Source organism: Hyperoodon ampullatus (genome assembly GCF_949752795.1).
Source record: "Hyperoodon ampullatus genome assembly, chromosome: 4".
NCBI classification, from domain to species: Eukaryota; Metazoa; Chordata; class Mammalia; order Artiodactyla; family Ziphiidae; genus Hyperoodon; species Hyperoodon ampullatus.
In genome coordinates, this window is record NC_136917.1 from 31,920,042 (window position 1) to 31,934,934 (window position 14,893).

A 14,893-nucleotide genomic window follows, 5' to 3' on the forward strand; every position below is an offset into this window, starting at 1 on the left:
CAGTGGTCACTGGGAGCTGGCCATTAGTACTAGTAACCATTAGTCTCTATACAGTCATTGGAGGTCAGCTGACTTATGGATTCACAGGGCTGGAAAGTTCTTGGTTACTTGGTGGTCGCTAGACAGTCAGGGGGAGGTCCAAGGGCCCTGGAGACCCTAAGACACTTCGGCCTACAAGATAATCATTGATGTGGAATCGCTTGGCACCTAGGGGCAGCCACAGGCTATGTCTCCTCCCCAGTATAGGCTCTGACCCCTGGCATGGGCCCAGTCACTCACCCGGCTATCCGCACTGGGGGCCATCGTGTCAGTCATCCAGGAGCCGAAGCGGGACCCCATGGCCCGAATGGTGATGGGGTTACTGACTCCCGTCAGCTTCCCACAGCCTGGGAGGCAGGAACAGGGGGGATGAGGGTGGAGAATGGGAAGAGCGCAAGGGAGGCAGGGCAAGGATGAGGTAGTGTGATCAAACTGAAGAGCTGGGAACAGGGGTGAGGAAGGATCCAGAAATCTGGTGCCAAGGGGGAGTTAGGTTGTGGGTGCGGGACTGGAAGTGTAGGGTCAGGAGCATTTCCAGCTTCTGGGTCTAGTTTTGGCCTTGGGTAGGGAGGTCAAGGGTCAAAGTTTTGAAGTTAGAGGTCAAAACCATGCCCTGGGCACACAGAGGGTTTTGGGGTTGGGTGTGGAGGCCAGGGGTCAAGATCAAGCATCAAAGCATACCCAGCTTCTGGGCACAGGCGTGGAGCCGGGCCTCCAGTGCCATCACCCGCTGCTGCAGGTCTTCGTATCCGTAGGCGCCCATCTCCTCCTGGATGGCTGCAAGGCTGCCGGAGAGATTCCTCACCTCCTCCCACAGGCGCACAATGGTCCTCATGTCCGCCTTGTACTGCTCCAGGACCGAACTCAGGGGCAACAGCTCCGTCATCCTGTCCTTCATCTCCTGCTCCCAAGATGGAACCATTGCTGATCCCAACCCCTGACCAGTGACCCAGACCTGAGCCCAGCCTTCAACCCACTTCACCCCTTATATCTCTGATGCACACCTGGCCCTTGACATTCAGCCCACACTGGACCCTAGATCTGGGCCAGCCAACACTCGGTCCTTCCCAGATGTGACCCCCACTCTGGGAACTAATGGGCACCAATCCCAATGCTTCTCTTGACCTCTGACCTGAACCCAGAAGGACCCACCTGGAAGCTCTTGGCTGAGAGGGACCCGTCGGCTGCCCGGAGCCTCGCATCCAGGCTCCTCATGAGGGTCTCCATGCTTCGCACGTACTGGAGGTCACGGTACGTCCGCAACTCAAGGACCTCCATGGACTGGGAGACGTTCTGAACCTAGGAACTGGGAGGGTTAGGGAGAGCCACACTCCTGTCCCCGTCCCCGGGATGCCACAGACAAGACCTGGTGGGGCCAGAGGCCAAACACCCAACCAACCTTCTCCTCCCAACCTTACCAGCAACCTGACCTCCCAATGGCATGCCCAATCCATCCATTGGCTACTAGTCTGGCCACCACCACCTCCCTGTTCTCCCTGCCTCTACTCTCGTCCCCATCAGTCAAGTCTCCACAGAGCAGACAGACAGAGTTTTTTCTTTTTTCTTCTTTTTTTTTTTTTTTGGCCACACTGCAAGGCGTGTGGGATCTTAGTTCCCCAACCAGGGATCGAACCCAGGCCCCCTACAGTGGAAGCGTGGAGTCTTAACCACTGGACCACCGGGGAAGTCCCGAGAGGGAGTTTTTCAAAAGGAAGATTGGATCACCTTCCCCTGCAGACCCTGCGAGCCGGTCCTGCCCCTTTGCCTGCCTACTCGCAGTGTTCATCCACTGCAACCACCAGCCCAACTTCGCTCACATAGATTTGAAGCTTCTTCCGTCCTCAGGGCCTTTGCACTTGCTGATCTCCCTACCTGGAGCGCTGTTCCCTTTGTCTTCGCCGCTGGCTGCGCCTCATCCTTCATGTCTCAACTCCAGCATCACCTCCTCAGAGTGGCCTTCCCTGATCACCCTGCCTTAAGCAGCCACTCACACTCTCCCCCTTACGTGGTTATTTTCTTTCCAGCTATGACTACTACCTGGAACATTCTGACTCATCTGTCTCCTTTAGGTGGGATCCTCAGAGGCAGACCCAGTGTCTGGCTTGTCCACAGCTGAATGCTCAGTAAATACTAGATGCTCAATAAATTCCTTTAGGCTAAATGAGGGAACTGAAATTCCCCTTACCCTGACCTCTCCTAATCCAGACTGAGGGCCCCCTAGCTCCCACCTCCACTTGGCTAAGTTGAGTTCCTCCCGGCCAAGGTGAACTCACAGGCAACACTGGATGCTTGTTGAAATACACAGACTTTCCTGAACCCTTGTTCACGTGACACTTGGAAGTTCTCAGAAAGCCAAGAGCCTGATACCCATCCTGGACGCCACAAAACATTTTTACGGTCATGGTCAACAATCAGGGGACACCACATGGCCATTCTGCACTGTTGGGGAAAGCAGTTCCAGTGTCACGGGCAGGGCAAGATCCTACAGAGTTAATGGATGGAAGACTCCAGTGCCAACAAGGATGTCTTCTGTCCTCAGCTTCGTCCTCTACAGGATGGTGGTGGGAAGTTGCTAGTCGCTTTCAACACCGACATCAGAGGTGACTAATGGGCAGTTCAGCTGGGTAGTGGCAAGGGACAGCAGTTGGCCTCTAAAGGGCACCAAAATATCCTTGGGAATGTATTGAATGGGGACCAGTTTATATCAACCACAGTCAGAAGGGGAAGGCATCTTTATGTAAGTCTCTTGGGATGGAGGGTGAGACCCTTCTTAGCAGGTGAGTCTGGCTGAGTGCGTGGTGGGGCCAGAGCTCACGCACCGAAGACTCAGATGCTGCCACTGGGGTTCTCCTTCCCCGTCCCCATACAGCGCTCAGCTTCTCCTCCAAAGAAAGCACTAAACAGATATTGACCAAAATATCCACCTGGAGGGGAGCCAGGTCATCCACCAGCTCTGAATAATCTGCATGGCTAGATCTGGCCCCGGCTGACCTGGATGGGGGCAGAGGGCAGGGTGGGAATTGGGAGATTTTTCACAAGGGAACCTGGAAGGTTCTTACCTTCTCCATCAGCTGCCGCAGTTCCCGGCTCCGGCCATCGCGGGAGCAGGTGCTCTGCGCAGGGATCACGGCCGTGCAGATGCATTTTCCGTCAGGAGCCTGGGCCGAGGTGTACAGCTGCCAGCCTTCCTCTGGGCTTTGGAAGAGGGTCTGTGGGGAGGTCAGGGTCAGAGAGCGGGAACCCAATGGGGGAATCACCCCATCACTCCTGGGAGAGAAAGGGGGCCCTGGAGAGATGACAGACGTCTTTTGCTGGACCCTTGGAATGTGCCAGACCATGTGCTAAGTGCCAGACGTGTGTGATCTCAATCCCTCCTCCGGGAGCCCCATTTTACAGATGATAAGACTGAGGTATGAGGGGTGAAGGAACATGGCAAAGAACTGTGGGATTTGAGCCCTTCCAAAGAGGGGAATTCATTCTCTTAAAAGCATTTGCGCACGCATGCAACAATGCCTCCATAACCACCATTAGAACATAGACCCAGACTCCTACCGACCCTTAAACCTGAACCTTCCTCTCTGCTTCTCAACCCACAGTGACAGACGGGTTCTGGATATATCTTGGGGGCCACTAAGCACAACTCTACTATTGTCATTCCCCCTTCCACCAACCCCTGTTCCTGAGAAGAGGCAGGGTGATGGCCAAAGGGTGACAGACTCCTCACAGAGACCTCCAAGCCCTTGCCTAGAAGGCGTCACTTTTAGACTCCTCCTAAACTAAACTTCAAGTCAGTTGATGCTGCTCAGATAATTCAGGGATCAATTATGGCTGTGCTTTCCAAACCATGCTCCTTGGAACCCTGGCAATCTTACCAGGCATGCTGGGAAGAGGGTACTCTGAAGTCAAATATGTTTGTGCATTGCTGAGTGAAACGAGTTTCTTTCTTTTTTTCTTTTTTTTTTTTTTTTTTTTTGGCCACGCTGCGTGGCTTGAGGGCTCTTAGTTCCCCAATCAGGGATCAAACCCGGGCCTTCGGCAGTGAAAGCACAGAGCCCCAACCACTGGGCCACCAGGGAATTCCTGAAACGAGTTTCTTTAATGCAGGACTTATCAGAACCTTTGAAATGCTCATGTTCATCAGGGAACTGATGCTGGTTGTTCAAGTTTTTAAGGGATGCGTGTGTCCTATGGCTCATGTTCATCAGAGCCATATTTTTCCAAAATTATTAGAAAATATCTAGTGAGTGCCTATTCTATGCCAGGCATGGGTCTGGGATAGGGTCTAGGAAGAGAGAGACGAAGAAAGCATATCGATTGCTGCCCATAGATGTGGAGGAGACAGACATGAATTAGAGAATTCTGCCATTACTTCTAGAACTATATGCTGCAGTGAATGCTATAAAGAAAGTACAGAGAGTAACAGACCCTCCCAGGCTGAGGGTCTCAGAGGAGGTGCCCCAGGGAAGGGACATGTAAGTTGAACTTGAGTGATGAGTGAGCCAGGAGAAGGGAAGAGAGGAAGGGACACTTTTGGCACACAAATTCTGACCAATATCTGGACGGATTGGAGAAACATTGTTCAAAAAGCATTGAATCCTCACTGGATGGGACGTGTTGGGCCCCCAGATCAGGCCCCCTTGAGCTTCCCCAGAACGTACTGGAGTCAGTCACAAGTCCCAGTCTTTTTGTTTTTAATCAGGGCATTGTGGTCTCATATGTTCAACAAATATTTGTTAAACTCCTACTGTGTGTCAGGCTCTGTTCTGGATATTGAAAACATAGTAAACAAAACACAAACACAAAAGCTCCTCTAGGAGTTACATTAAAGTGGAGAGCAACAGAAATAAACAAATAGCTTAACACCAAGTATTTAAAGGGTGATGAGTGCCATAGAGAGAAGTAAAGCAGGGAAGAAATGATGGAGGATGCTAGGGTTGGGGGGTGGTTAGGGATTGCAATTTTAGGGGCCCTGGGAAGGGCTTAATGAGAAGATGTCATTTGAGTAAAGACCTGAAGGAGGTGAGGGAGGAGCCATGAGAATATCTGGGGAAAGATGTTCCAGGCAGAGAGAACAGCAAGTGCAAAGGCCCTGAGGCCGGACCATGCCTGGTATGCTTGGGAAACATGGACGAGGCTAGTTCAGCTAGAACAGTCACCGAGGGAGAGATTGTGCAGGGGGTGGGGGAGATGAGGACAGGGATGGGACAGGACAGCATGTGCAGGGCCTTGTGGACCATGGGGAGGACACTGATTTTTTGCTCTGAGTGAGGTAGGAGCCAAGGAGGGTTCTGTGCAGAGGATGGACAGGACCTGACTCAGGTGTTCACAAGCGCCCCCTGGCTGCTGTGGGGGGAACAGACTGTGGGTGTGAGGTGACAAGGGTGGGAAACCAGGGCAGAGGTGACTGCAAGAGTCCAGACAAGCCATGATGGGTGGAAACCGAGGAGATGGGAAGTAGAAGATGCTGGTCCTATCCAGAATGCATTCCTAAGACAGGGAAGAAAGTCTGATAAAACCCCAAGTGTTTTACAGAGAAACAAAGCTTCACCATCATGGATCATTTGCACAGCCACTGCTTATCACCCTGCAGAGGCTGTTCCCATGAGCTGTAGCAGAGATAAGCCAGGCTGTGAGTTATGAGCAATCCCAGAGACTCCAGCTGTTAGCCCACCTTTTTCTCTCCCACTCAATAAAGCCTTTTTTTTTTTAGCTTATTGGAATGTGAGCAAGTGATATCACTGTACAGATGAGCTTGACTCGTCCGCTAATTTATAAGAAAAATAAATAAAGAAACCATTCATAGACGCCATCTGAAACTATTGTAATTAGTCATTCTTTGAGCCTTATGTACACACTTCGGAGGTTGAGGGAACCCCCCCTTTACAAGTCCATGTTTCCCCGGCGGAGGAATGAAGTCACTCACCTTCCCAGGCTCCCTTGCACGCAGGCATGGTCCAGGTGGAGCCCACACTCCAGCCTTACTGCAGAGCGCCCAGGATCCCCCACTGCCAAGGGCTTCCTCGGGTGGTCCGAGCCCACCCCGCCTTTGCACTGGGCAGGCAGAAGCACCTCCCACCCGGAAGTCTCCATGGAGTTCGTGATAAATACCAGCCCTCTCGCCTCTCCAGTGGGAGAACTCTGGGGTGCCTGCTGCCTGCAGTTTCCCAGAGGATCCCATGGGGATCTGTGGTCCAGGTGCCCACAGTGGCACCATTAGATTGCCCTGCCTGGGTTTCCTTCACTTCCCATCTCCCTTTCGCCACTGGTTCCTCCTGGGACCGCATCCCAGCTAAGTATTTGCACTCAACTCCTCTCATCCAGTTCTGCTCCTGAAGAAGCCTGACCTAAACCAAGAAGGATGGCCTAAGACAAAAAGGGTGACCCAGAGGGGGAGGGATAAATTAGGAGGTTGGGATTAACATACACACACTACTCTATATAAAATAGATCATCAATAAGATCTGACTGTATAGCACAGGGAACTCTATTCAATACTCTATAATAACCTGTATGGGAAAGGAATCTGAAAAAGAATAGATATATGTATATGTATAACTGAATCACTTTGCTGTACACCTGAAACTAACACCACATTGTAAATCAACTAAACTCCAGTATAAGATAAAAATTAAAAAAAAAAAAAGTGATTCAGGAATGCGTTCACCTTTGGTTCTAGGAGAATGCAGAACTAGCTTCACCTTTTTTCATGACAAATACAGTTCTCAAAAAACAAAGACAAAAAAAACCAAAACCATGAACTTGAGTCCAAACATCTCCATCTGTGCTCCCCTGGCTCTGATCCCCAAGCAATTTGGATAGAACCCCCCGAAGATTCTCATTTGTGCAGAGACAAAGCAGCCCGGTTCAACATAATTAACATCCCCTTCCTACATTCTGTAGCGTGTCCTTTGAAGCAAACAAGCCATTTTCTCTCAACACATGAAATATTGAATTGTAAAAGAGAAGCAAGATTTAAGTGGTGCAGAGAGAAGGCCTCCACGGCTTTCCTAAAATAATTGTCTGCGTTGGACGCACCTCGCTGGAGTGTTCTCTGCAGCAGCGTAATTAAATGCTCGGGGTTTGGCTGCCAAATCTCAGCACGGCAAAGAGCCTGAGTTTCGCCCATCGGGTTCAAGTTCAAATACACAGTCAATTCATGTCCTTGGGAACCTATTGGAATGTCCTGGAAGGCTCCGTGTTTGACAGTCCAAAGGCCAGCTCTCCCAGACTGGGTTTAGCTTCAAACCAAAGTCACAAATTCTCAGAGGTCACAGTCCTAGGGATAGAGAACGCCTATAACTAAGGGAAATGTTTATAACAGCAGGTGTGAGAGCCGCGGAGCTCTCCCAGTACAGACACTTCTGATCTGGTGGCCTGTCTCACCTCACATGTATATATGTCCATGCCACTCTCTCACTTCGTCCCAGCTTACCCTTCCCCCTCCCCGTGTCCTCAAGTCCATTCTCTACTAGGTCTGTGTCTTTATTCCCGTCCTGCCCCTAGATTCTTCATGACCTTTTTTTCTTTTTTTCTTAGATTCCATATATATGTGTTAGCATACGGTATCTGTCTTTCTCTTTCTGAGTTCCTTCACTCTGTATGACAGACTCTAGGTCCATCCACCTCACTACAAATAACTCAATTTCGTTTCTTTTTATGGCTGAGTAATATTCCATTGTATATATGTGCCACATCTTCTTTATCCATTCAGCTGTCAGTGGACACTTAGGTTGCTTCCATGTCCTGGCTATTGTACATAGAGCTGCAATGAACATTTTGGTACATGACTCTTTTTGAATTATGGTTTTCTCAGGGTGTATGCTCAGTAGTGGGATGGCTGGGTCGTATGGTAGTTCTATTTGTAGTTTTTTAAGGAACCTCCATACTGTTCTCCATAGTGGCTGGGATTTTTCAAATGCTTTCACCCAGGCTGCTGCCCCGATTAAGCAGCAGTCTCTGTAACAGGTCCAGGATCAACTGAGTACAGGACACGCAGGAGAAGTTTTTCTAGCTCTCGCGTCCGGGATCATCAGCTCAGCCTACAGCTCCGTCACCTACGTCTTGGTTCAGAAAACAATTCTTGGTTCTTCCGGGGGCCGAGGGATTGCTACAGGATCCCAGGGGCAGCCAACCATTGAGCACTGGCTATTGGGGATTAGCAAACAGGAACAGAGCAAGCAGCTGCCTCTTAATAAGTCAAGGATATTATTGCGTTTGAGGCGGAATAATTTAATCAGGAAGCAGAAGTGGCTTGGGGCTCGTATATTTATTGTTGGCTGCCTTGTTCCAGAGAGAACTGCAAGTGGTTTACAAGGATATGTAAAATACCACACGATAGCTCCAGTTAAATAGGAGAGCAGGAATTAGATATTTCTGGAGGGCGGTCTGCCAATCCAGAGCTGAAGCCTTAAGGTTTCTGCATTTGTATTTAACGCAGCCAATCTGAGTCTAAGAATTTAGCCCAAGGAAATCATGTGACAAGCACTCAATTGCTACAAGAATGCTCATTAAACTGCTGTCTAAAATTGGACAACTGGAATTTTTTCCCCTCCAGTCGTTTGCCAGTAGGGGCACTGATTTTAAAACTCTACGGCAGGGAATACTATGCAGCCATTAAAATCGGAGACTAGCAGGGGTTTTTATCCCCATCTTCAAATTTACCTTCTAACTTTTCTACAATAAACACGTATTGTTCTTGTGAAGTTCTTTTTCAGTCCATTTAAAGTTTTATGGGGGGGGGGTTGGGGGTTTTTTTTTGCAAGGAAGAGAGAGAAAAAGTGGGGACATAGAGCCAGAAGTGAGGCTAAGAAAAACCCATCCCTTAAAAACTTGAACAACCAGCATATGGTTGGGCCATAAATTTGGCTTCAAGCTCCTTAGCCGCCAACTCAAAAAGGGAAAGCTGGTCATTTATGCGGCTCCCAGTGTCCTGAAACAAAAACACACCAGATGCTCAGGAGAAAACTTAACTATTTTTAGTACCAAGAACAGGCAAGGATCTCTCCCACGGTCCTCCCAAAAAGGAGTCCGTGTGATGTCACCAGCATCTTTCCAGACAACATCCTTACAATGGAAATGACTCGTTTCTTCTGGATGTTCCTTCTTCCTACTCAGCTGCTAGAGTAGAGCCAGGCGGTTAAGAGCAGGGTCTGAGGGTCAGGCTGCCTGGGTTGATGTCCTGGCTTGGCCACTCACTTGCTGTGTGAGTTGTTTAACCTCCCTGTGTCTCCTTGTCCTCATCTGTAAATTGGACATGATAATTTGTACCCACCTCACAGCGTTGCTGGGAAGCTTGAACGAGTCAATACTATACATGTGAGAGGGGACTTCCCTGGTGGTCAAGTGGTTAAGATTCCACGTTCCCAATGCAGGGGGCACGGGTTCAATCCCTGGGTGGGGAATTAAGATCCTGCATGCTGCATGGCGTGGCCAAAAAAAAAAAAAAAAAAAAAAAAATACTATACTTGTGAGCAATTAGAACAGTCATCAGCATGTAGTAAGTGCTACAGAAGCGTTTGCTATTGTTATTATTATAATCCTCATGATGCTCTAAAGCCAATTTCGTAACTTCCTGAAGTCAAAATGGTTTGAATTTGATGCGGGCACTGAATTGAGATGATCTGGAAGAATGGGTGAGAGTCCATTGGATTTGGGGCTGAGAATGCAAGATGGTGAGAAGTCACAGCCGGATGGCAGTGAGAGAGAGAAAGAGAGACAGGGAGAGACAGGGTGTCGAGTCCTACCAAAGACAGACATAGACGTTGCTCCATCCTGCTCGCCACGTGACTCGGCCAGTTTAGTTTCTGGTCCTAGTTACATCTCCCTGATGTAATTTGGTGGAGGGGAGTCCTGTTTCAGTGTAACAGGCAATCAACAAAGCTCATGGGACTTCCCTGGCGGTCCAGTGGTTAAGACTCCGCACTTCCACTTCATGGGGCGCGGGTTCAATCCCGTAGGGGAACTAAGATCCCACGTGCCATGCGGTCCAGCCAAAACAAAACAAAACCAAACCAAACAACAGCAACAAAAAACAACAATGAAACCCCAAGGCTCACACGGCCGTGTTCTCTGTGGCCCATCCTCTAGGCATCCTCCTCTTCCTGGAACACACCATGCTTTTTCCCACCTTCAGGTCTTTGCACTGGCTGGTCCCTCTGCCATCAAAACTCTTGCCCCATCTCATGGCTGGGCTAACTCTTCCCCATTTCTAGGGCTCAAGCATAAATGTCTCTTGCAAAAGCAGCCTCCACTGTCCCTTCCCCATGTTACCCACTTCTCAATGCATCCTGTGCTCTTTTCCCCTAATACTTGTATTTCTTACTGTATGTCAAGCCTTGTTCTAAGCACTTTGCATGCTTTAACTGACGGAGTTCTCACCATGGCACTAGGAAGCAGGCACTGTCATTATCCACCTTTGAGAGGTGAAGAAAACTAGGGGAGAGAGGGCTCAAATCTCTTGCCCAGAGCTTCACAGTCTATAAGTGGTGGAGCTGGGATTTGAACACAGGCCACATGGCTCCACAGTCTACACCACCATGCTGCACCTCCCCTGTTCTCCTTCAAGCCCTGATCACAATGGCCATTGGGACCTCTTGGGTGTGACCACTGGCTCAAAGCCTGCTTCCGCCCCCCGGACGGGAAAAAGCATGGGAAAGGGGAGTTCTGTCTGCTTTGCTCATTGCTGAATCCCCCAGGCCTGCATGGTGAACGTTTGTTGAATAAGTAGATGCTGATGGGCAAACAGCCCATCACGGATTCACCATGCATTTCCCCTCCACCATCAAATCGGTTTCTGTCTGTCCCAGGGAGGGACTGTCTGAGATCAAGTTGCAGATCATCTGAGACAGGCACAGAGGCCGGCTGCGGCTTCCCTCTGACTGCAGGGACGGCAGAAAGGCGTGATGAATGATCAGGGACATACCTATCTGCCACGCCTCAGCCATGACGGGGCCTGAGTCCCTTTGGAGGGCTTGAGATAATAGCAGGCTGCTCCTGTTACACCTAGCAGTATTGGGCAAATCCCCGCTGAGTGATAAGCTTGACAGGCTTTAAAGAAGACATCAGCTCACCACCGGTGCCGAGATGGAGAACCAGAGCCTCCCTCAGTCTGAGCAGCTGGGGCTTGGCCTGTGAGAGTCCGTGGCCGGGGGAGGGGCTGGGATGGGACGAAGGGGGGCGACTGTGAGTTCATTCATTCATGCATTCTTTTTTTTTGGCCATGCCCTGTGGCTTGCAGGATCCTAGTTCCCCCACCAGGGATTGAATCCAAGCCCTCGGCAGGGAAAGCACTGAGTCCCAACACCTGGACCGCCAGGGAATTCCCAATTCATTTATTCATTCGTTCCCTTCCAATGCAGATAAGCCATCTTGCCCTGAGAGGCTATTCAGGCTGGCACACACCACCTCTCACCCTCTGAAGCCAGCCAAGCCATGGCAGAAGACCCCCATTGTCCCTTGGGCCCCGGTCCAGATATACATTCCCGGATGTCTTAGGCTCTGCCATTACAGTGCCAACGTGGACCAAAATGAATGAAATAGACTCCCTTGGGAAAGATGGGAAGAGACACAGGCCCCTGAATTTGACTGACTGCCCTCCCTGGGGTCCTTCTCCCTGGAGAAGGCTTGCCTTGTGCAAGAATTTACAAACGCAGTCCATTCCCTTGCAGTGTGGCCCAGACTGTCGGAAACACCGTGGATGCCCACAGACAGCCCTAAGGGTAGGGCTGATGGACAGAGGTCTGCATCCAGGCTACAACACGAAGGCCACTCCAGTCATCAGACCAGTTTGCTTTGAGAAAGGACAAGTTCCTGCCCGTCCCCAGCACTCAATAACACCCCATTTGAGGAGACCCCTCAGGGAAGAAAGAAACCCTCACTCGAGTCTCCTGAATCTCACCAGCCTACATTCAGATTCCCAATGACTTCTGAGCTCTTTATCACCCCAGGGCCTTTGAACATGCTGTTCACCCCCACAGTCATCCAGGTGAGCCATGATGAGGGCTTGCACCAGGGTAGATGGAATGGGGACAGCAAATGGGTAGATTCCTATGTTTTAAAGGCAGAGCCCGGTACTTCCCTGGTGGTCCAGTGGTTAAGACTCCGCGCTGCCACTGCAGGGGGCACAGGTTTGATCCTTGGTTGGGGAACTAAGATCCCATATGCCTCGTGGCACAGCTAAATAAATAAATAAATATAAAGGCAGAGCCCACAGGATTTGAGGGACTAGACGTGGGGCGGAAGGGAAAGAGGGGAGTTGAGGATGAGTCCAACTTTTGGGGCCCAAGCAATGGAGTGCATGGATGGGGGATACCATTTACTGAGCTGAAAAAGGCTGGAGGAGGAGCCCATGTGGAGTGGGGCAGGGAGGAAAATTAGAGGCGGGATGAAAATCAAGAGTCCAGCCTGAAGGCATGTTCCATTTATGCTGCTTGTGACCACCTCCAAGTGGAAATATCAAGTAGAGGAGGGAGAGGAGAGAGGGTTTGGCTAGAGATACATATTTGGGTGCCCTCAGCAGAGAGATGGGATTAAAAGCCATGAGAAGCCTCTCCTACTGGTTTTTATTTTTATTTTTTAATTTTTTTTTTTGCCGTATGCAGGCCTCTCACTGCTGTGGCCTCTCCCGTTGCGGAGCACAGGCTCTGGACGCGCAGGCTCAGCGGCCATGGCTCACGAGCCCAGCCGTTCCGCGGCATGTGGGATCTTCCCAGACCGGGGCACGAACCCGTGTTCCCTGCATCGGCAGGCAGACTCTCAACCACTGTGCCACCAGGGAAGCCCTGGTTTTTTATTTTATTTAACACTTATAGAGTGCTCTTTGCTATAGACTGTTTCTGTCTCCCCAGAATTCATATGTTGAAAACTAATCCCCAATGTGATGGTATTTTGGGGTGGGGTCTTTGGGAGTCAGATTCATGCCCTTATAAGACACCCCAGGGAGCTCCCTGAACCCTTCTGCCACGTGAGAACACAGAGAAAAGACATCGTCTATGAAAAAGGAATCTGGTTCTCACCGGGCACTGAATCTGCCAGCACCTTGATCTTGGACTTCCCAGCCTCCAGAACTGTGAGAAATAAATGTTGTTTTTTAAGCCACCCCATCTACAGTATTTTTGTTATAGCAGCCTGAATGAACTAAGATGCTCTTCTAAGCTGCTTTACAAATTTTAAATCCTTGTAGCCTCCCCTCCCCCAATGAGGTATGTACTAACATTAGCTCCATTTTTACGGATGGAAAAACTGAGGCAGAGAGAGGAAAGTTAGTTGCCCAAACTCACAGAGCAAGTGTCTGAGCTGGAATTTGGACCCCAGCCTGTGAGACTCTCAAGTCCTCACTCTTAGCCGCTATGCTCATGGGAGAAGACTCTCTCTCCATGGAAGCTTGGCTTCAAGCCTTGCATCCACTGATCCATTCTCCTCAGAGAAGCCAGAGCCAGCTTTCAAAGTGTCACCCCCGGGCTTCCCTGGTGGTGCAGTGGTTAAGAATCCGCCCGCCAGTGCAGGGGACACGGGTTCGAGCCCTGGTCTGGGAAGATCCCACATGCCGCAGAGCAACTAAGCCTGTGCGCCACAACTACTGAGCTCACACACTGCAACTACTGAAGCCCGTGCGCCTAGAGCCCGTGCTCCGCAACAAGAGAAGCCACCGCAATGAGAAGCCCACGCACCGCAAGGAAGAGTAGCCCCCGCTCGCCGCAACTAGAGAAAGCAGCGCACAGCAACGAAGAACCAAAGCAGCCAAAAATAAATAAGTTTACTAAGTGTCACCCCCCCATATTCCCATATTGGACCCTTCACGGCCCCCAGTGCCCTCAGTATAAAGCCCAAATGCCACCTGGACGCACTCACCAGTCCTGCCCACTTGGGTACGGCTGAATTCTCAGCCTCACCGCTTACTTGTCTTCACCCACATACAGCTGTTTTAGTTCCCCTTTCTGCCTTTGTATCTTTGTCCGTGCTGTGTTCTTTGCTTAGGACACTCTCCCTCTCCTCCTTCACATGGGGAAAATCTGCTCAGGTCTCAGCAGAGTGGGGTGTTCTGGTTCCAGGATGGACCCCTCCCTTAAATGGTCCCCATTCCCCACCCCCTCACACACACACCCATACACACACAGAGTCCTGTGACAGTGGGATACAGCAGTTCTATGCAAAGGAAAGTCCTTTAGCATCATAACAATGACAGTAGTTGTAATAATAATTATTATCATCCTCCTTCTCATCAATAACAACTAACACTTATGGAGCATATCCTGTAAGCCAGGCTCTATTCTAAGGGCTTTGCAGCTCGTTTCTCACCAATCCTCAGAAGAACCCTACGAGGTTGAACCCATAATACACGTCCAAATCCTGGAACTGCCACTTCCTCTTTGTGAGCTTCTAAGCAGATCCCTTTGCCTCTTTCATTTGTAAAATGGGAACCAAAACCATCCCTTCCCCTTCCTGCCTAGTCTCCCCATATGCGTACACACACTGAAGTGTAAGCTGCCTGATGGCTGAATTTTCATCCTTTCCTTCCCCTGCTCTGCTGCATACGGTTGGGAACTACAGCTCTCACACTCCTTTGCTTTCAGAAAGGTTCAGCCAATGGGAGGCACTCGTGGAGGATATGAGGGCAGGACCAGGGGAGAAGCAGCGGTATTTCCCTGCTTTCTCTGCCTCCTGTGCTCCAGCATTGGTTCCGTGGCTTCAGCTCCCACTGGGAATCCCAGGCCTGGGCTCTGTTTATACCACCTCTTCTATCCACCACCCCACAACCACCCGTGCTAGGGGAATAAATGCTCTCAGCTGTTGCTAATCTCTGGTTTTCGTTTCCATCTCTGTTTAGTTTTTCATCTCTTCCATCATCTTTGTAACC

The 14,893-nt window shown here is 50.2% G+C and overlaps 1 protein-coding gene across 2 annotated transcripts in view; it reads right to left on the reverse strand.

Annotated features, from left to right (window-relative positions):
- Positions 1-14,893, reverse strand: part of OLFM2 (olfactomedin 2) — a gene marked incomplete at its 5' end in the record, with an annotated part of 63,611 nt that overhangs the window by 2,176 nt on the left and 46,542 nt on the right. For both annotated transcript variants that reach the window (XM_079704037.1, XM_079704036.1), the window contains 4 exons: positions 280-386; positions 721-940; positions 1,192-1,338; positions 3,099-3,248. In XM_079704037.1, coding sequence (XP_079560163.1) covers positions 280-386; positions 721-940; positions 1,192-1,338; positions 3,099-3,248 — 624 coding nt within the window. The remainder of the gene's footprint in view (positions 1-279; positions 387-720; positions 941-1,191; positions 1,339-3,098; positions 3,249-14,893) is intronic.